We start from the raw sequence: 22814 nt of genomic DNA on the forward strand, positions 1-22814 counted from the left end.
AAGGCTCACCGACAGTCAACATTTTCTTTATGTTGAAAATCATGATTCGGGAAGTAGGTTTTCCCCTCACATGCACGAGCCGGTGCAGCCTATGGGTGCAGCAGCCATGTGTTTTCAACCTTCTCCAACATGTCGCTCTGGTGAAAAACTGTGAATTTGGAAACAATCGGACCATTAACATCTGGTATTTACACACTTTGACTCTCGTTTTCGTTCTCACACAGAAACAGATCGTATCAACAAACAGCAGAGATCATCAAGGAGACAAATACATTCAGAAACTGTTCAGTGATCGAGAGGGAGCCTGTAGTTTACTAATACTTTAAAGGGAAATGTAAATTTTAAAGCACTCATAGTAGTTTCTGCATCTGAATCTGTGGAGTGAGGCTGTGAATCATTTTGAATGTGGATTTAAAACAGTGTCCAAACTTAACCCAGTTTAAATAAACTACAAATATATGTTGTTCACAAGATGCAGGGAAGAAGAGGGGATTTGGCAATCACTACTTATAACATGTTTACTACATGGGTCACCATGTGATCCTTCTCTCACCTGGCCTGGATATTATTTACGATTTGTCCCATTCAATACTATTACCAATGTGGTACCGTTTATAAAATAGTATTTATGTTAGTGCCTCAATATAGATTAATATACTGTTAACATGTTTTACATAAAAAACTTTTTCCTTTGAAGGATGAAGGAAGACGTTTATTGGCAGATTTATGTCAGCAGCATTAACACAACAGTATGAATAAGTTGTGTCCTGGAAAATGAAGGATGTATATTCGGTTATTAATAAAAGCATGAGATTGCCACTATTGAATTATATCACGCTAAAAGCAACTACAGTCTAAAATTATGATTTAAATGGTACCTTCAAATAGATGGATACAAATTTGACAGATCCTCATGCACAGCCCTCACTGCCTGAGCTCTAGGCCCCACTGGTCTGCCTCAATATGCACAAGAGGAGTGTTTCAAGAAGAGTGACTGTAAAACACAAACCAGTATACAGTACTTGATTGACTCCCAGAATTCATTTCAAATTCAGTTTCTATTTTCCTGCAGAAACCTCAGCGTGGACATGGAGCCTTCACCAGCAGCCACGAGCCGCAGAGAGAAGAGAAGGAACGCCTCCTCCACAGCACACCACACGGCCAAGAGATTAAAAAGTGAGCAGGAAGGAGCGGTGGCCCCTCCGCTCTGTCCACCGAGGATCTCTGTGCCGCTCGACCGCCTCCAACAACCAATTACACTGAATGAGCTGACGGAGCTGCTGCACTACGCCGCTCTGGGGAAAACAGGTGGCATCCAACAACCCAGGTAATGACTTTCGGAGCAAGCCGTGATCGTTTTCACCGTCTCACATATAACTTTCTGTAACTTACTTATAATGTGTCCTTGTACTTGAACCATCATAAAGACATCTTTTATCCACACCCCCTCATTATTCTGTCATGGTCCTACTCCCAGTTGGTGTCGTCTCCACCACCAGAGGAGGGTTAAAGGTGTGAATGTTGTAATCGTGGAGGGTCTGACCCAGAGTCGCTTTTACAAACACTACCTCACGCTGCGACACCTCCGAACCAACTACAGCTCTGTAAGTATCTGAAGAGGACGTCGATTTTATGATGAGAGACAGTATCTGTATTTTCTGGAATTTAAATCTGCCTTTTTCGGACCAATGCAGAGGATCACCTTCACTCCGCCATCTCAGAACGTGGCGTCTGGAATCTTCTGCAATGAGGTTCCGAAGTCAGACGCTCCATCACTTTCAGAGGCACTCATGGAAAACGGTCAAATACCCAAAGGTGAGAAATATGTAAATCATTTGTAATGAAAGTTACATATGAACTCATTTAAATTAGTCAAACCTGATTATTTATGATGAACTCTTTTCCTGATCATTCCCAATTTTGTGACTGTCTGTGTCAATTTGTGTTCTGCTGCAGCCGTGAAGTTTCACCCAGTTATCGCCAAGTTTGGGACACGGACCAGAGGAATGACAGCTTACCTGCTGAGCCAGGAGGAGATGATCAAGAAGAACTACCCGGTCAAAGGTGAGTCTCTATTAACCAGGTTATATCTTACACATGAAAAGGTTCACGATTTAACCTTTCTCCGCTCCCGACTGAGTCTCAGCAGGCGGATGTTATGGAGTTCCTTGTGTTTTGAGAATAAGGCGAAATAAGCGCTTCAACATTGTCTTGTTTTGTTTCTCTGCTACAGGAATGCCTGGCTTTGAGGAGTTTGTGTGCACAGACAGTGTCGAGTGTGTGACTGACAGCAGCCCTCTGTATGGACTCGACTGTGAAATGGTGAGTTGCCGGCTGTTAACATTTAATGCATCCTGAATGTCCAGGCCACTTGTGATTGGATGTCACCTCTAACGCTCTGTGTGCAGATAAATATGAACCTCACGTTTTTGTGCACTTCATAGTCTTGTGAGGATAAATAGATGAGTGTGTGTGTGTGTGTGTGTGTGTGCATCAGTTGATCATTGTTTCACTGTTGTGTTTCAGTGTCTGACGGAAAAGGGAAACGAGTTGACTCGTGTCTCTCTGGTGGACAGTGATGGAAACTGTGTTCTGGACGATCTGGTGAAACCTGACACCCGCATCCTCAACTACATGACAAAGTACACACACACACACACACACTCACACAAAGCCAACATCATGATGTACATACATTATATTAAAATGTTAAAGCATATTTCCATTCTATTTCTTCTGATAGGTTCTCTGGTATCACCGCAGCGATGTTGCGACCAGTCACAACCACCCTGAGGGAAGTTCGGTCAAAGCTCAGGGCGCTGTTACCGCAGGACGCCGTCCTGGTGGGACATTCCATCAACTCCGACCTCACGGCTCTGAAAGTGAGTGACTGCTGACATTTAGATTTCCGCTTGTGACAAATGTGAAATATCTCAACACGCTTCAGTTTGGACTCGAGAGGATGAAGATGAAGCCTTAGTGTTTGAAAGAAAACACAGATTTTCTTCTTATTTTCTATATTTCTCTGTATATTCTACATACTACCCTGATTATTTATTTCTAGAGGAACATAACCATGTATCTTTTGTCAATATGAATGAGTCCTGACCTTTGTCCTCACTGCAGCTGATCCACCGGCATCTAATCGACACCGCTCTGCTGTACAGGAAAGAGTTTGGACAGAAGTTTAAGCTCAAGGTCTTGACCGAGATGATACTGAAGTAAGTTTTCTCTTTTTCTGTCTCTCTCTGCGATTCGGTCTCTCCCTCCAGCTGGGGCTTATAATTCAACATGTCACTTGTGTTCCAGGAGGCAAATACAAACCGATGAGAAGAAGGGTCATCATCCCACTGAGGATGCTGTGGCAGCCCTGGAGCTGGCCCAGTACTTTATTAAAGAAGGACCCCGTAAGGTAACCCATCGTTCTCTATCACACAAACCAACACACACACACACACGTGCACAAAGGTGACTCAATATTTTCCGTGCACCCTCATCTTCAGGTTGTGGAGCATCACCTGGAGGAGCTGTGGGGATACACAATAGAGGAGGAAATCATAGAGCTGCCTGCACCCACACCGAGTCACAGGTACAACACCCGCATCACAAAATGTTCCAGCAATGAAACAACACACAAAACAACACACACTTTGTTTTTGTCATTTAATGATTGTTTGACTTAGAGCCTGAAGGATTTATTGATATAAGATTCATCACATGCTGGTGCACTCGACCAATTCTCTGTCCTGTTCTCTCTTGTGCAGGTTTGCAGACATACTACAGACACTCGGCCGGTCAGTGGCCTTCATAGGGAAGCGTTCTGACGTAGCTCTGGATTTGTCCCGTCAGCAGTGGCTCAACTCTGACAAGGAGGTGAGAATTTATTTAGTTTTGACAAATCCTGTAAGGTTCCTATTAGATATCAGTATTCCTCTATCTAAACATATCAGATCAGCAGTGATGTCTTCTTGTGACGCCTTCCTGCGTATTTGCATCCTTTTTCTCACCATTCTCTCACTTTTTGTCTTGTCCTGTTCTTTCTCTCCCTCTTACCATTCCTCCCCCCCCCTACACTCCTCCTTCCTCCCCCCTACACTCCTCTCTCCCTCAGGTGTTGGCCTCTTTCAGGAGACAGGCCGAGTGTCCGTTCCTCTCAGTGCTCCAGCTCTCTTCTCTCTCCGACCACCTGAAGCACTGTGTTCCTCACCGGGAGCACCAGTACCACAGGGTGAGTCACTCTAATTGTAAAACTAAACTAAAGTGGCAGAGTTCTTTTAGTAACATTATAACACAATGTTTTCCATTAACTATTAGTTGGACTAGACATTTGCAGCTCCGGGGGAAATCCTTCCACGTCGGTGAACCTACAAAACATCAATAAACTTTTCCTTTTACCATCCTCAGCAGTGTGATCCCAGGGAAATGTGATCAGAATCCTGTAAGAAACACTGTGTGATTAACTCAACTTAAATCTGTGTGTATTCCTCCTGCAGGTGTGCGCCAACCTTCGTGACATGTGTGTCGTCTTCGCCGGGCCGTTTCCAGCAGGTTTCACCCAGAAGGAGGCGAAGCGGCTATTTCGTCACTGTGGACCAGTTCGGAAAATCAAAATGCTGAACACCAGCGTGAGAGTAAGTCTCACCTGCATCACCACCCTCCAGTTATTCAAGGTTTCTCTCTGATGGACTGTTTATTTCCGTCACAGTTCAACTAGTGACCTGTCTCTGTTCATTCGTATAAAAATATATTCTGTGCAAGAGAAAATATCTCAAACATTCTTCCTCTGTTCCTCACAAACTAGAGCTGGTCATTAAATTTCCTCTTGGACGATGTTTGGTCCCCAGGTCCATGCAGAGGTGGAGTTCGAGCTGCTGGAGGGAGCGACGCTGGCTTTAAAAGCTTTAAATGGGCTCAGCTTGCAGGGACAGTCCATCAAGGTAGTTCTCCTTTTTGTGTCTTATTCCTTTTTCCATCCACCCATGTGCTCTATCTTCAACATGTTCTGTCCTTTGTGCCTTTCCTAGGTGCAGAGGCCTGTTTACGAGTCGATGCTGGACGTGGATCTGATTCTTGAAGCTTTGGCGCATGACGCCCTCGACACCAGTCACCTCTACGCTGTCAGATCAAAGCCCAGTGTGACTGAGGGCATTAACAATTCCGCAAAGATCAACGGAAACACATTAGATGCAAAAAGTCCAGGTGCAGCTTGGGTTAAGACTGCCAATGGGTCGCACTCCGCTAAAGGGAACGATAAACGTCTGCAGCTGGAGACCGAACTGTCTGAGGAATCACTCACAGAGACGTTCGGTCACTTTGGAGCCGTGGAGAGAATCATCCTTCCTGCCAAAGCTGGAAAACATAAAAGACACGCGTACATAAGTGAGCAAAAGACGCTACAGGATTCATGTTCATTATCTCAGGTTCTATTTGTAGGTGTTGTGGCGGAGATTGTGAAACTCTCCACCCTGGTGTGTGTTTAACAGAGTTTGAGAGTCCAGAGGTCAAACACGCAGCCCTCAGCTCCTCTGGTGATCCCCGCATGGAGGACTACGTCATCTGTCCGTCCCTGACCCCGCCCCACCTGCGCTCCTGGGCCGCCCTGACACCAAGTACAGTGGATACTGAGGGGGGAGACGAGGGGAGTGGCCACATGCACGTCAGCTCTCAGGTAAGAAAAGAGTTGTAATCACTCCAGTCACTTGGTGTGATGAGCTTCTGTTTAGTGGACGACCCACTTGACCCCCTGAGCCTCAAATAGCTAAACACAAGATGGAGTTCCCAGCATCAAGGGGCCTTAGAATAAAATCTGTTCCAATACATTACATTAGGCAGTGATATCCACTCTGCCTGCCGGCGTAGTAAACGTCACATCTTAGCAGAAACACTTAGATGTGTGTCGCCTGCAGGACCAGGAGATTGAGCTCGCGGTGGGGAAGCTGGACCGATGCCTGGGGAAGCTCTTCAGATGTCTCCCAGAATGCACCTTGTCTGTGGTCGTGCTGCTTGGACACGAGAGGTGAGGACTCCGAGTGTCTCAGGATAAAAAAAAAGCTGATATCAGATGAAAGTGTTTCTCATCCATCTCTTCTGCTCTCTAGTGCTGATGACCCACGTCCTGGTTTGTGCTTCATGGAGATTAAATCTGGGTCCCGGTGATGAACAAGGAACTAAATATCTTCCACTGCAACGATTCTTCCTCCTGAGAATCCAACCAATGAGGATTTTAAAAAATACAATTATTTAATAAATCATGGACTTTATTTTTGTAAAATCTCCTTTACAGCAGAGTTGTATTTTTATAAATTTTTTTACAGAATACACTCCTCCATTTAGAACCTGTATATTAAAGACAAGTTGAAGTCGAATGCATTACCCAAGTGTTTTTGTTGCCACACAACAAACTACAAAGTTAAAGTGCATGTGCCCTAAAGGACAATAAACCCTCCAGATTTAATTATTTGAATCTCAGAATGTTAATGGAACAAGGAAAACTTTGTATGTTACGTTTCCTCTTTGATTTCCACTACTCCCCCTTAACGTCTGTTCTATGTAACTTTGGTGAGTGGGTTTGATCTCCTGAGAGAAGTGTGGAGCAGAGCAGGAGCAGCTTCAATCATCAGAATCAGGTCCAGCTATTAGAAGAGTAAAGCTGAACTGTAGATCAGATAAAGACTTAAGTTATTAAAAACTAGTTTCTCCAATATTCAAGAGGAAACTTAAATATGAGCAATTCTAAAGAGTTTAGTGGATTTGTTAGTGGCAACTCTTCTGGCTCAGGAAGCCGGGGGATCATGGGTAATTTTCAGCATTCAGTTGAATGGTACGACACATCAACAGGCCTTTTTACTCTACATGAAAGCACTTCATTGCTCGGACGGGGAGCCCAACATAAGTCATGTGGCTGTAGAGGGCGCTGTTGCTCAGTTAAAGGAAATTCCCTCGAGATATAAAAAAAAGCTTGACACTGCCATAGAACTATACTAGCAACCAACATCACTTTAGTTTTTAAAATCAGTTGCTATTGGATCAGTAAGAAAACAGACGATACAGAGACAGAAATACTAAGAAACATTTTTTATTTTTTTCCCCTTTCCAAGGAAATATTTAAGGATTTTTAAACTTATACAAAAATGCAAACGTCTCTTTAACGTTTACACCTTTTGCATTAGAACATACTTACAGACATTGTTGCAAATTGACACGTTTACAAAACATTCAACACAAAAAAAAGGTAAAGAAAAACAAATCTGTACAAAACAAGCACCTCATGAGGGGGTCAAACTGCCACCAATAATAAATATCACATTATCATTGTGAAGCTTAAACATGTCTGATAAAACTGGGGAGTTGACAAATTACAATTCTTTTTTTAAAAAGGGTGGGAAATTATATTTTACTGCATTAAAATACTAGACACACCCGACATTGTAAACTACAGGACATGTCAAGTGGTATTTTTATCTTTAAATTCAAGAAATGGATTCACAGGGACACAGACAACATCTCCCTCACGCACACAACTCACGCTCCCAAAACATAAGACTGAATAGAGGTGATCCGTCGTTAAAACTGATGAGTGAATCCAAAGTGAACACTCGGCTGTGGCTGCTCTCTGGACTGAGCGGAGGATAAAGGAGCATTTCTTTCTGTAAGCTTTTGTGGTGTTGTGGTTTATTTGTGTGTTTATCCAGAAGAGTCGCCTGCTCCTCTGGTGTAGGATCAAAACATGGCAGCTGTCGTTATGGCTTGTGTTTTCTCTTTTAAATAGTCCAGTCAAAATCAAGATTGGCTGGTGGCTTTGGAACCGGTAGCCGCAGCTTCTGAGTGAACGAATGGATTCAGGGCCACTCCCAGGAGGGTGACTCAAGTGCTTAGTAGAAGACTGAGGAGGAGCTCAGTGCTGGAACGTGGCCGCTCCGCTCGCTACCAGACATCTGGGACGTCAAACAGCGAAGTGGAAGACTCAGCGGCTGTAAAAGAGAGAGAGGTTTTCAGATAAGAAGAAATGTATCTCAGATACATTGATTAACAAGTGATGTGTGATCTATGACATTTATCAATCCATCACTTTGGTTAAGATTTAATATCTCAAGAATTTGCCTGTCCCGACCTTCCCTGTTACACCACAGCATTCCAACCATTAAATTTGGTTCAGACATTGAAGGTTTTTTAGTAATCAATTTAGTTTGATGCTTTCATGGGGAATAATCTGATGTTATTAAGGATTTTAATATGTTACTTGGCAGGTGAAAGACACTCAGGTGGAGAAAGCAGGTTCCCTACAAACTCACCTTCAGTCTTATTTTTCTTGTTCTTTTGACCTTTCCTCGCATTAGCCGCCGGGGCTTGTTGCCAGGTGTCTGTCCCTTCAGCATCACTGACTGGATCTGTGCCCTCAGGACTTCCCTCCTCGTCCTGCTGCTCGTCCTCATCAGGGAGAAGACTCAACCCGGCTAAATCTGATGTATCTCTGCAGGTCAAAGCAACATTGAAGAGGCTTAAAATCCCAGCAAACAGGATAACAGCATAATCGATCGCCTCGGTTTCCACTTACGTCGTCCTCAGCCAGCCCTCGGATGTCTTGCTCTCAACAGCGTCAGTATTGGCTTGTCCACTTGCATCTAGGGAGCACAACAGGAGCATGAGAGCTGAGATTAGACCTCCTTATGTTTGCAGAATTCTTAGATTGGATTAGATTGAAACTAAACTCTGGATGCAAGGAAATCACTGAAATCCCAAAATGTGTGGGTGGAAACAATGTTGTCAAGCCAGAACACATCTGCCCCGTCTGTTCTAGAGCAGGTGGTCATAAATAAAACATAAAATTCTGATTATTCAAAATGCCACCCGCCCTCATCCTCAGGGCACGCTGAATCCCCGCTAAGTACTTTCCTGGGGGTGACCTGTGTGTCTGCAGCAGGAAAGTACATGTGCATGCATGTGTTCACACACCATCAGTTTTCATCTTCTTGCTGCCCATGCTATCCGGGTATGAATATTGACTCCAGCCGTCGGTAATTACAAGTTCTCCGATCCCCTGCTCTCCTTGAACCGGACTGATGCTGCGTTTCCTCAAACCCCTGGAAGAAGATAACAACCGTACATAGAGCAGAGGATCAGTTACATGCAGGCAATCCAAGGCAACAGGTAAACACACTGAATATTATGCTAAAAGAAAATATAAAAAGGACAGTTGTGAGGACATACCTGGAATATCCAAAACCACTGGTAGTGGATGAGGTATAGTGGTGTTTCACCCAGCCGTCCTCGCCCCAGGATTTGGTGCTTTGCTTGACCTTGTCCTTGTCCCTTCCCTGGATGTACTCTGCGTACGTCTGGATCCTGTAGCTCTCTGCATAGCGACTGGTGTTCATGGCTGTGGGACGAGAGGAAGGCGATCAGGTTGCTTCAATGTGTTTTTGTGAAAATGGATCGAGTCAAGTCTGGTGCAGAGGAAGGCTGTGAAAACTCACCTATCTGTACCTGGTCTGTTTGACTCAGGGACACAAACGCTGACGTGTCATTAATCCATGAAACCTGGATATTCCCTGAGCAGATTGAAGGAGGAGAAAGTGAGTGATTTGAAATATGAGTCGTACCGGATAACCAGCAGAATTAACACCAACAAAAAAAAGAGAAGGTATTTACCAAAGGCACTAAAGAGCTGGTAGAGGTCACTAGTCTTCCATTCTTTTGGGAATGAGACATGGAGGACATGGTCTCGTTTGGGCTGCACTGTAAGAGCAGAAAATACAGTGACGGGTGAGATGGAGAAGTTGAGACAATGGCTTTAAATGAAAGCCTCGTTAAGTGAATCAAAATAAATATTGCTGTTCAAAGCCTCAATATTTCACTCACAGTCTGGTCCTGTGATGTTGAGGTAGGGAATATCTATGATCCTCATCAGGAAAAGCCTCAAGGACAGAAAATACAAATATTAGAAACCTCCCTTTTAAAATCTGTAATGGTTTATAAAATACATTTGAGTGGATCTCTTACTTGTTGTGGAATGGCTCAATGAGCTTGGAACGAGGTGAGATGAAAGGTTTGGGTGGAGTCAAGAAAGAGCCTGAAAAGAAAGAGTGTAGAGCAGATCAGCCATATTCATTTAGGTGTGTTTATGTTGTCAAGCAGGACCAGTGAGATTGTGCGTCTTACCCAGGTAGTTGGCCATGGAGACGAAACAGAGGCCAGTGATGTAGGCGTCATACCCCGCCTCGTGGAGCTGCTCCTGGGCTGTGTCGTAACTGGGATAGCCCTCTGCGGTTTCTGGAAACAGGTTCGTGGAGAAAAGGTGTCAGCAGTATTTTATACAGGGAAGAATATTACAGTTTAAAGTGTTTTCTCACCAACTTGTGGGGACTTGAAGGGGGTCTGCTTCAGCTGCTTCTCCAGCTCTGCCAGAGAGGTGTTAGTGATCAGGTCCTGTAACAACACAAGTGAAAAGCAACAACCTGTTAGTTTCTTAAAGACACAAAATCATGAAAGAAATCTGGATGGATTCCAGCCTCTTGTATACAAGCATTGCACCATCAGGCCAGAATCAAACCAGTTTAGTCAAAAGGATTTTAATAAGTTATTAAAACATATACAGTTAAACAGAAGCTTGAACAATGACAGTTAAAATGTCTACCTTAAAAGGCTGAGTAGTAGCCATCAGCTTTGTGTCCATTAGTCTGCAAGTGAACAGGCCAGAGAGAAGAACACATTAAAAACACCAATAAAGCAAAGAGCAGTTTCTGTTGAGGACACAAACTCATTTAGCAGGAGAGCGATGCATTACCTTGGGAAGACACACATCGTGACCTCTTTAAAGTCTTGAAGATCCTGCAGAAAAGAGTAGTGGCATAAATTATGCATAGACGACATTACTTTACTTCAAACTGCTATTTTTGTGAAGCAAATAAAAAAGAGGCTCAAGATTAAGCAGCTGAGAAAAGCTGGATGTTTAAAATATCCATCTAGAGTGTGTACCTCTGGAAGAGGGCAGTAGAACTGGTTGATGGTGTGCATCACATCCAGGAGCATGTTGTGGCCGACCACGAGTTTACCCTGTGAATCAGAGGAGAAGGGTTCACAGGTAAACTTCACATCAAGGCCAAAGATATTTAAAACAACTGTAATTCAAAAGCTGCATCTGAAAGAGCTGACTCACAGATTTAGAGATGGCGTGGATGACCCTGGAGAAACCAACAGCATCATTTAGCTCCTCCTGAGGGGGGATGAAGGGGAGCATATTAGACTGGGACAGAATTTTTGTGCATTTCTAAAACAAGATCGCTGTTAATCTTCATCTCACCTGTTCCCTCTCCAGTTTCTGCTGCTCCCTCCTCTTCCTCTCCTCGTCATCTACTCTGCAGATCTGCATGAATCGTTCCTTCTGCAAACCAACAAATTACATCCAACATTCAAAACAGCACAAATCAAAAACAGAAGCCAAGACCATTTTAATTAAGAAATCTTTTAACCTTTTCCGTTTCCACAGTTTCCACATGAAGCCCCTTGGGAAACCTGAGAGAGCGAGAACAACGTTAATCTACAACAAACACACACATCAACAATAACAGTGAATAGGTTTGTGACACTTACTTCCAGTTCAGGGTCTGGTAGATCAGCTTTCTCTGAAACCTGGCATGGAAAGACAAGTTTAGTGAGCAGGGATTAAAATACAAATGGCGTAGATGGGGCCTTTTGAGAGAAGGTGTCATTTACCCTGTGCACGGCTCCAAGTTAACAGTCTTCTCCGAGTTAGTGAAGAGGGTCTCAACTTTCTCTCTGGAAGAATAAAGCAGGAACAATCAAAACACAACCACTAACATCATTATGATGCATTTGTTTTGAGGTTTGGAACAAATAAATCTAATATACTCATTAATTTGAAGTCACATTTTGAGTCAGTGTCAAAGTAGTGGCCTTCTAAAAAGAAGAGCTTGAGTTATATGTTTAACACTTTGGAATTCTGGGGCATCGTTTCTGGGTCGTGCTCAGTTTAGCCCCAAGGAAAGAGAAAGAGGACACTAATCTAGGTCCTCTCAGTGTGAGACAGGAGCCACCACATGGCCTCAAGTGAAGACGTTTCACTCACACCTGAAATCTGGGACACACCACTTGTCCTGTGACACTTACATCACCCTGTTGATGAAGTCTTTATGTTCTTCGGGTACGTGTGCGGGGCCTTTGGACGACGGGGAGATGAAGGACGGGGTCCCCATGCCGTTAGCTTGTTGATTCCTCCTCTCCTCTGTCTGCTCCCTCAGCTGGGCCTCCTCCTCTTGGTTTAGGTATGGAATTCCTTTGAAAATCAGAAAGGGGCATTATGTTGTTGCTCAACAAACACTTATGATATTTATTATTATTAGATAAGGTTTGAAAGAAGTCTGATAATCAGTTACTTGCCTGAATGAACTACAAATTAACAAGATTTTTAAATTTCAAATGGTTTGAGATCTAAACCCATGAAGAAACAGACCAAACATTCACTAGCAGCTTATGTTCGTGGTCACATACTGAGAATAGATGCCCTGCACTAAGCATCATGAAACAACAAGGGCATTTCCCTGTCAGTCTGAGCTGCACTCACCATCACAGAACACCTTGTTGAAGTCAAATCCCTGACTGGCCAGGAAGTCGATGCTGGAACTCTGAGAAGACAAAAGATGTGAATATTTTCACAGCCGACCGAGCAGGAACGATTATAAACAATCTTCTGTTTCTCAGGGTTAGGGTTAGGTCAATAATCTAAGCTCTTTGTGAATTAGTTAAAACAATTTCCTCAGAGTAAACAACACTGACTTACTTGACAGATGAATTTGATGTCGGGGGACGTCCTGTTGAATGGTTTCGGGAATACATAGAAATTAAAAGGCTTTATGATATACCTAGGAGAGACGAGATGTGAGGAAACAGGTTAAAAGTTGAAAGTCTTCCATTATCAGAAATTAGTAAACAAACATCTTTGCATAAAAAAATAAAATGAAATTTGAGATATAGCAGAGTAACTGCTCTGAGGCAGCAGGAGATGGTTCAAGGAGTAATTGTCCCTCTCAGTAATTTGGGCTCTTTGTCAGTACTTATAAAGAAAAAGTTGGACTTAACTATATTTTTCTGAATATATAAATATGAGCACAGTCCTTTAGGAGACAGTTCATCTAGTTTGTCAGATTTAAAGTTCTGCAGACATCACTCACTTTAACTTTGCCTGGTCGTACTTGAATGTGCATAATCCAAACTGGAACAGCAGAAAGTCCATGGAGTGCTGGTGGAAGCAAAAGAAAAGAAAGACGTTTAATAAGAAAAACAAACAGACTGGTGCAAAACCGTGGAGGGAAAGTCGATTTCTTTATGCAGGATTTTTCAGCCTCATCCTAATGCGTACGTGTGTGTTTGTGGTGTAATCTGTTCTTCCAGGTCTTAATTGTGAAGTGGACATCCTGTCTGGCAGCACCTGGAAGTTTCTTGATTAAAGGCCAAGTTCAGACCTGACGAGATCCCATCAGAAGTTTTCAGCGCTAAGTATGTGTGTTCACACCTGGAAGTAATACGTGAGCCAATCTCACTTCCCTGCTCTATATGCAAATAATCACGCACGTTGTTTTTGTGTTGCTGAAGAGGAAACGCTGCGAGCGAGAGAGAGTCAGGATCTATTTGACCAATTTTATGAAAAGTATCAATCATGTGGGGATATGTGTTGATGTTGTGATGGTGGCGGCTGCAAACAAATCAACACATAAGCTCTGAGAAACAGTTAAATTGGGTTTGATTCACTGTGAAACTGTGGGTCAGAGGACGTCAGCGGAGCAGGTGCTCCTTCATCTGTGGCCCGGGACTCATTTGCATTAACAAAACAAAAAGAACGTGGCTACATGCGACATGAACCAACTCCGAATCTGGCACATGACATCCACTGACTGTTCACCAAGGAAGAAGCTTCCCTCCTCCTGAGATTAATCTACCTTTACTACAGTACAAAACGTTCTCCTGGAGGTGCTGTCCTTTTGAGGGATTGACATGTGATGGTCCCAGTGGACAGGGTGATGATGCACGCTGCACACACTACAAACCCACCTGAATTGAACTTGTAATTTGACCTATTGGGACAAATAAACGAAATTGACCGTGTCTGATGACCCGTGCTGACCTTTTTGAGCTTGGTGTACCGCTCCTCCGGGGTGTCCAGTCCGTTGGTCAGCGCACTGACATTGGGACCGTCGCTTATGCCTGAAAACACAAAGCACACACATGTCACACAAACCCACATGTCACACAAACAGCGGTGTCTCCAGCACCGTCACGCATTTCTGCTGCGACTCCTCCACGCTCACCTGAAAACTCGCCATCGATGGCCAGAAAGTCCGCCTCCTCTATGGCGCTGTACACCGTCTTCAGGCAGCCCTTGTAATCTGCGGAGAGAAGTGAGAGCACACCGGGGGTTGGAAAAGTTGTGGCGCGGACATCGTGCTAAGTTAACCCGCAGAGGAGCCGCACAAGCCCCCGCAGCTAGCTGGTCCGTTAGCTAGCTGGCTAACACAATACGCACACAGCCGCTAATTCTGCGGGAACACAACCCGTCCACTGCCCCGCTGCTCGGTGTCACTGTGTCCGGGACAACGTGCGTGAATCCTGCGGGGGAAATGTGTCCGGCTACTTACTTCTGCGTGTCAGCTCCATCCTGCACAATGACTGAACCCGGCTGACAGCTAACGCTAGCTAGCCTCCGTCCACTGGCTTTTAACGGACTCACAAGCACTTCCGGGCCGCAGCCGCCGCTCGGAGGCGCCGTGTATTAATACCACAGCGTGCGACGGTTATATTTAACAGTAGTATTAAAGAATATATACTTTAGAATGTTTTTTTAATTGTACATCGTGGTATTATAATTATTAGAAAAGTATGTATATTAAATTAGAATGTTTTTTTCAAAATATAAAATTACTTATTCAAAGCAAAATATTTATTTAAATTGTTAATAAATGTTTTCAAAACCAGTAAATTATTCATTTTAAAAGGTTTTTTTAGATTTTTAGAATGATGTATTATTTATTTCATATAGAACGACAGAGGGGGAATGTAACTAAGTACATTTACTCAAGTACAAATTGAACTTTTACCTATTATTTTATATATAAGTTAGTTTAAACAACATACATACCACACCAACTTATTTTGTGACAAAAAACTTTTTTTAGTCATTAATCATAATCTTTTTAGATCCACTAGACACCATATAAAAAATCCCACATAGTTTCTTATGACTCTTTATGTTTTACTTTCTCTTCTCTCTCATATTTTATCACATGTTTGCACCTGCTAACATTTTACAATACTGAACCTCTTGTCTAATAAAAGATAATTATCTAAACTTCCTTTTTCTACTTGATTGTAGAAAGAATTATGTTTGCATTATGTTCCTTCTGCATAATCTCAGGACCAGGTGAATCCAATTTAAGAGGGAAGACATTCATCAGAATTAAGAATTACTGTCAACTCGTGCAGAGAAACTCAAGAATGTTGGTCACAAAGAGAAATCCAGGAAAATGGTTTGACTGAAGAGACTAAAATAGAAATACGGACCCTGTTCATGTGCCCAAAATAACACCGATATTTGTTCAGTGCCTTTGCTTATCTTCAGGAGGACAGGAACATATTTGTTTTACATGTTGTGACCACGATCCACGCTGTCTCGCACAAGAGCTGGATCGTGTTTATTTCAGCTACATTTCTGTGAAGTCAGTCTGGCAGTGCAAATAAGTTTTAACAAGACGGAGCAGTTCATGCAATTATTATCTACTCTTTGCATTGAAAGATGAATATTAAACATAAGTCTCTTTCAGGAGGAAATGTCTTCACAGTGAAAAGAGGATGAGGTGTTCTCTCCATTGAAATGCAAAGATGACATTTCAAAAAAAGTATCTACGATGAAGAAGAAAAGCAGACTTCATCTTTGGATGTTTTCTCCGGGGATGTGTAACTGTAGAATTCTATATTTTTTGACACAACCTTACAAATATGGAAATCAGGTGTCTTTGTTTGCAAAGCTTTAAGGTTTTCAAGCACACAAGAGAAGGCTTTATTATCTGAAGGTCAAATATAGTTCTTTATGCAACTCAAAGAGCTGCACCATTACCTCACTATAATCTATAATAATACATTGACTTATTGTAATTATTTTGTTTAATCTCCAAGAAGCAAGTAATCAGGTTAACTGAGGTGCATCACACGGGTCATGAGCCGGTCACCTCCAGACTCAGGGATGTTTTATTCCTTTAACCCCAGTCAGTCTCCTGGTGGCTGGACAGAAGCCTCCCCTGCTGTTTCCTCAGCTGCCTCCTCCTCAGCCTCAGCCCTTCTCAGCCTCCTCAGTCAGATCCATCATGGCTCTTTGGTGCTTTGGTCCCAATTCAAGTCCCGGTGTGGCCGGGGTATTTTTGTGTGTGGTTCGGATGTTCTCCAACAGTCTGCTTGGTTTTTCTTCAGGTCCTCCCTCAGTCCAAAGACGTGCATATTAGGGTTAGGTTACTTGGAGGCTCTAAATTGAGTGACGGTTTTAATGTGAGAGTGAACGGTTGTTTGCATGTTGTGCTCTGTGATACACTGCCTCTTGCTAAGGCCCGGATTGTCTCCAGCTTCCCCCCGTGACCCTCAACGAACAAGCAGTATGGATAACGGATGATGCTTTGCCTCTGTGACACCCATGCTGACGAAGCCCCATGCAGCACCCACCTCCACTATAGGGGAATGAAAGCCCTCCAGCCAACCTCCATACATGTGAGTGCTGGCTGCTGAGTCAGCATATTGGACTGCTTCTTACCTCTCCTCCGACAGGACTGTGAATTCTATGAGAAGGACGCTCTTGGCAACCGTGGATAACATCACCACATCGGGCAGGAGTCATGTAGAGGTAATTTCCCCGGGGAACTGGAGCTGCTAATGGAGCTGGTTTACTCCCATAGCTCACCTTCTCCTGGGTGTGAGACGTCCTGCTGGAGCTCTCAGGCCCTTGGCTCTCCCTGCAGACCTGGTGAAGTTGATGAGTTGCTTATCTGAAGACAGAGGTCCTACATGTCTCGATCACTTCAGCCATTTTTCTTAGCATGAGGCCAATTTACCATCAAGAGAGTGGTCTAGTGGCAGAAACTTCGACTATGGGCAGAAAAGGTCTCTGCTTCGACTCCACGGAGAAACAACAAAAAGACGAACCTGGATTGATCTGTCAAAAAATCCAAGAGGATTCTCCCTACCCTGTCTAGTGCCCCTGAGCAAGGCACCATCCAACATCTGCTCCCTGTGTACCGTACATGGTCGCTCACTGCTCTGTGTGTCCTGCACCAGATGGGTCAAAAGCAGAGGTTAAATTTCCCTACCTGCATGAGTGTGCCTGTGCATGTCTGTTCATGTGTTTGGGACAAATAAATGCATCTTAAAATTAATCTTAATCTCCTTTGGACAATGCTGTCCTTTGTCCTGACAGAACATGCTGGAGACTACCGGTGGCCAAGGGAGCATTTTGCTTCTACCAAACCACCAGTGGAGGTTTTGGAGGCAAGCTTAAGTAATGCATGTTGCTCTGTTTAGGAAACCGAATCTCGTCTGTGGTCCTCCACGGATCAGACCATGATAGTGGTCAGTCCACGGTTCAATCCTACATTGTCCAGCCTCCTTGGTGGCCTTGTCACACTATTTGAATTCATTCCTGCTCAGTCCATGTTACTTCTTTCACCACCATGTAGTTTCTTTCTTCCCTGGTAGCCAGTAGGGCCGGATGCATTCGGGGATTTAGAGATATAAGACAAAATCAATAAGTTGATGGGGACAGAACCATAAACATTTCCGAGGTCCTGCTACACAACATGTCTTTCCCTCTCTTGGTCCTCTGGCACCTCTCACCAAATCATTATCGAGTGTTCGACATACATTGACTCTCCTGGCACGTCAGGCCTCTGGCAGCTGGAGTCGCTCACAACTGCATGGAGCCACGAGCTGAGAAGGGATTTAGGGGCCTCATTTAGCCCGGGGCCCCCAAAGTCCCTTGAAATGCACCAGTGATGTAACCACTTGTCACGATAGAGAGGAGAATTTTCACCATTTATTAGAGAATTGCTCCCGAACTGTCAGAATTTGCTGGAGTACTTTTCCCTCCGATCGAAGACTGCACAGGCTCTGGGACGAGTTGATGATTCCCTGCAGCTCCACTGAAGCTCTGCAGGGTTTCTCTGGACGTCGGGGTGCTGGGTCGTAGAGTTGATGCTGCTCTTGATTTTCTGATTATACCTCCGTGGAAGTGGAAATAGATCACAGCAGAGCACATCAGGCTGACACATTAAACGCTTACACAACAGACAAACGACTGGGCAAATTAAACAGATTTAATTAAATTGTGTTTGTTGAGTGGGAGTCGGCATTTGTGTGGTTGTGTTTATGTCCATTAAACCTCAACGGGATCACAGTGGATCTATATAATGCCTTTGTTTTTGAATGACCGTCACGCTGTCTTACTGATTTACTGCTGTTCTCCAAACACACTTTGCTGCAGAACGATGAAAACCTCTGATGTGTTTCTGAAAAGCAGCAAACACGCTATGATTGCTCAGACTTTGATTTGCCATAACGTGGCTTTAATGTCCGTCACAGCTGTGAGCAGAGATGTCACCTCTAACAGCTGAGCGAAACTTGAGCATTTCTGAGAAAAACATACATACATATATATAAATAGACTTTGAAAGGTTTTCTTCCCCATTCGTTTCACCATCAGTCATCTGTGAGCTGTTCTGGTCTGTGAGTAAGTGATGGCATATTTGCTCCAGCGTCACTCAACCTGTTTCATTTAAAGGAATCACTTTCTCTTCTGCGATATGTTGAGCTGTAAACTGTAAAATATTAAGAATTTTTTTTTAACATTTTGAGGACATTTCAAGCTTTTACAAGATAGGTGTCTTTTTTAACTTTGTGTTAAACTTAAACAACCGATACATTTGAGGTCTGATACGAGCCTTACATAGATAGATCACTATTGTCATTTATGTTGTTGCTGTTATTAACAGAAAGGAAATCTTTTATTTCACAGAATGAACAGTGCAGAGAATTATTACTTTTTTTGTCGTAACAGTTTGATGACAACCCGTTGGAGATCACTGACAAAATGTAACATCAACACCAGCCCCCCAATTATCCATAAAAGGCAGGTTCCAGTACACTGTACTAGTTTTTCTGTTCATACTAGCGTAGAAATCAAATTTGAATGCAATGAAAATGTAAGTGACTGGGGCACAGCTTCCACAGTCCTTTTGTGCAACAACACAATGCTGTGGGTCTGAGCTCAAATTTGAGTAACACTGAGTTATAGTTATTTTAAATGAGCCTTTTATTTGACACAAGCTTGGCAGTAAAACTCTTTCTGAGGAATTACGAGGTGAATTTCACATTAAAAACATTAAATCTGGAAGTCACCCACTTAGCCAAGCTTGCAGAAGCCTTGTATTATCTTCAGCTAGATTGTAAAAGGATTTGTTTTACGCAGAATGAGAACTGTGGATTTTTATCCCAATGATTTACATTGAATTTTACACTATCGTTTGTTTCTTCTCTGTTAAAGGATTCCTAGTGACTGATCGTGCAGCTTGGTCTCATCACTACCCAGAGGCAGCTCAATATGTAAAACAGTCAGTAAACGCCTCTCTTACTGTCTCCAGCTCAGTATCGAGTCACGAATTAAACAGAATGAACCTAAACAATCTTCAAATAAAGGGGGATTGCTCTGCCGCTGACCAGTAATGACTGTGTTGTCAGATTATGACACATTATCAATGTCCTTTTAAATGCATTTGAATTTTATAGTCACCAGCGATGAGCCAGACTTCCAAACACGTGAGGCGACCCTTTAATGGACGGGGACATTAGGGCGATGACATGAGATGAGAAGAGAAAGCTTGTGATGACGAGTGACGCGCACCAAACATGCTCTAGTCTGGTGGCAGCATCCAAACGTTGATGAGGAGACAACACAAACTTTGACATTTTTTTAATTAAGGCCAATGTATCTACAGTATATAAGAACGCATAATATGTCAAGTGACATCATGCGTGTTTTGCGGTCGCTGACATTAACTTAACAAACTCCCGCGAGGATTAATCCACTGTGGGGCCTCGGGGCAAAACTAAGCTTTGTGCAGAGTGTGTGTATCTGTCACTCACTGTCAATGTATATGACAGCGTGAATACATCTTCCTTTGAGTCCCACATCCAACTAGGCTTTGCTGTGATGGAATATTAATTAGCTCCATGTATGAGGTGAGTGTCAAACAGTCCCACAACAGGGACATAAAGATAAGGATGTGAGATTTGTGAGGAATCGCAATTCAAAGGTCCTGATATCTGAAGTTGAGATTTTGTCAAATTACCACAAATCTGTCAGTGAACCTCGGTCTCTGAAAATCTCTAAAAAATCTAGAGTCGTGCTTTTGCTCTAAACCTAAGACTTAGCATATTCCGATCGAAATAGAATCGAAGAAAACTATGCCTATAGTTGAATCATTTCACATTGAGGCTGGATGTGAAGGTGCAAAAAGGCTATATTTTAACAAACAATCGACAAACTGACTATAAAACAGCCGAGTACTTAAGAAAATAGATTCATGAACAATTTTGTATCTACACTTGTTTGAATAAGAAACTCAAAGCATATCACCGACACTGGGATCGTTGAATCAAATGTACATTCAGGTCTTTTTAAATCAAATAACACAGTTTCTCTCTCCACGAATGTGATGTGATTGATAGTGAAATCTAATGTAAGAAACATCAATGCAGAGGAGATTTAAAACACCTCAGACATCCCATCATCAAGCTTATATCCCCCTGCTGCCTGCTTCCATTTGCTGCAGCGCAAGAAAACAGTGTCAGAGGAACAACCTTTATTGGGAAAGACAGGATTGATTCCATTTTTATTATACTTTGGGCTTGTACTGTACATCTATATGACAACTGAGGTTACTCGTGAGATTTAAATTGGATATAAAAACATCCTGCGTTTCAGTGTTAAAGATTAAAACAGCCGTTGCAACCCTTGTTTGACATTTGAAAGATTTCAAAAGTCAAGAGTTTACTTGAAAAACCTGCACTTGAATGTGTAGCTTTGACTTGTTATGAAGGATCCGGATTCTTCCTGGATGCTTTGACACGACTGGGAATCAAACCACTGACCTTCTAGTTAGTTGTAGATAGAGATTTTTTCCTATATTCTTTGATATGAGTTTATCATGATTATCCTTTTTCAGAGCTGTCCTTATTTACTTAGTTATAAAACTATTAAAAAACATCCCTACACTTCATAAATCATCTTTTTGGTTTGACTGTGATCTAAAGTCGACAGCCACCACAGGAGGGGGCTGCACTCCACTGTTTTGGCTGTGTTGCTTTTTTTTGGGGGGGGGGGGCACCTTTCTACATTTCACACACAAGCTCACACTCTATGACTTCTGAGGACATTACATTCCCTTACATTGATTTCCTGGAGATTTTGCCTAACCAGAACAAAAAGTTGCATAACACTAAGTTCCCCCCCAAACCTCTCACATTGATCTAAACTGGACCGTACCATAACCTTTTCTTTATTTTTATTGTCACATACCTGCTTTTACGTGTTGAATTTTTCATGTGACACAGCTTGATATTTATTGATTTAATTTTAACACCACCATGTTTCTTTTAAAATGCACTGTATAAATAAAGTGTCTTCTTTAATATTATTATATTGAAAAATAGATTGAGCCACGTTATGGGGACTTCCTTTTTTGTCCCCATAAGGAAGAGAAGTCCTCATATTGTCGGTCCCCACAACACCACTAATACTGTACGTCGCCCACACACAAACACACATGACCACATGCTTGAGTTCACTATAAAAGCTCTCTGCTACCTTTAGATATATTTTTCTTTTCCATCAAAGCACATCACGCTTTTTGCAGCCAAAGTGACACAACAGGGAATCCGTAGAGTGGATGGAGTCGGGAATGAAAGAAAAGGAGAGAGGGCGGGAATGCAATTCATGGTAGAAGCAGACTGAGAGGACACCATCAGCGTGACTGTGTCCATGTGAGTGCGTGTGTTGTCACCATCAACCCTTTCTTTTAGAGCAGATAAAGATATGAGAGCGAGGCTACCGGGGGATGAAAGAGGGAAAGAAAGGAAAACATGTCGTTGAAAAGAAGCAATCAGAAACAAGCTGGAAGAAGGTCAAGGAGGACGAGGGGGGGGGGGGGGTACGGAGATTTAGAATCTAGCAGTTGTGTATACAAAAGTGGGCCACTTCAGACTGAAGGGGTACAGGCGAAAGAAGAGAAGAAAAGGAATCGAGAGTCTGGTTGTAATGTGACAGTTAGTGGTTCAATAAACATTTTCTCGGCTGTCATACACATAAAAGCGTGTGCGCACACACACAAACACACACACAGACACACACATGCACACACACACACACACACACACAGAGGTGTTCCCGATTTTATAACCTGCTCAGACAGTCGTGTTATTGCTCCCCTAATCATGCGTGAGATTAGGTGGCAACACACAAGCAAAAACCTGATGTTGACACGTCCTGTGCCATTTTCATCACACAGACACACACACACAAAAACATACACACACACACACACATACACACACACATGCTCTGAGTTTTAACTGGTCCTCCTGTGGATAGAAGCTGATTTGCTGAGGAATGACTGACATGGTTTATCACTCTATTAATGCACGATGGGACAGAAGCAGAGCGTTTTTCACAGTAGCTGTGAATCGGATAAAAGTTTTTCAGAGTTGTGGAA

At 42.9% G+C, this 22814-nt stretch overlaps 2 protein-coding genes across 3 annotated transcripts; one reads left to right on the plus strand and one right to left on the minus strand.

Annotated features, from left to right (window-relative positions):
- The first annotated feature begins 88 nt into the window (after nt 1-88).
- Nucleotides 89-6365, plus strand: LOC133954468 (RNA exonuclease 5-like). Of its 2 annotated transcripts, XM_062388904.1 has the most exons (19): nt 89-184; nt 1073-1327; nt 1478-1604; nt 1695-1815; nt 1957-2064; nt 2234-2322; nt 2527-2642; nt 2744-2882; nt 3127-3221; nt 3310-3412; nt 3504-3589; nt 3765-3873; nt 4112-4228; nt 4494-4631; nt 4845-4937; nt 5025-5379; nt 5484-5668; nt 5907-6016; nt 6099-6365. In XM_062388904.1, the coding sequence occupies exons 2-19, from the start codon at nt 1089-1091 to the stop codon at nt 6154-6156; spliced, it is 2388 nt and encodes a 795-aa protein (XP_062244888.1). In that variant the 5' UTR covers nt 89-184; nt 1073-1088; the 3' UTR covers nt 6157-6365. The 2 variants fall into 2 exon arrangements, with proteins under 2 accessions (XP_062244888.1, XP_062244889.1); XM_062388905.1 differs by lacking the exon at nt 6099-6365 and having other exon boundaries at nt 5833-5953.
- A 694-nt stretch (nt 6366-7059) lies between these two features.
- Nucleotides 7060-14767, minus strand: parn (poly(A)-specific ribonuclease (deadenylation nuclease)). Its single transcript, XM_062388633.1, has 26 exons — nt 14649-14767; nt 14322-14399; nt 14138-14217; nt 13188-13255; nt 12797-12878; nt 12581-12641; nt 12127-12292; nt 11713-11775; nt 11590-11628; nt 11469-11511; nt 11300-11380; nt 11156-11212; nt 10975-11052; nt 10784-10827; nt 10634-10676; nt 10350-10425; nt 10159-10269; nt 10000-10069; nt 9859-9914; nt 9649-9735; nt 9474-9548; nt 9208-9376; nt 8953-9080; nt 8555-8621; nt 8292-8470; nt 7060-7970 (listed from the first exon to the last, which is right to left on the minus strand). Exons 1-26 carry the CDS (start codon nt 14665-14667, stop codon nt 7924-7926), a joined length of 2067 nt encoding a protein of 688 aa, XP_062244617.1. The 5' UTR covers nt 14668-14767; the 3' UTR covers nt 7060-7923.
- Nucleotides 14768-22814: the final 8047 nt, after the last annotated feature.

The sequence above is a fragment of the Platichthys flesus genome, chromosome 5 (genome assembly GCF_949316205.1).
Source record: "Platichthys flesus chromosome 5, fPlaFle2.1, whole genome shotgun sequence".
NCBI lineage: Eukaryota > Metazoa > Chordata > Actinopteri > Pleuronectiformes > Pleuronectidae > Platichthys > Platichthys flesus.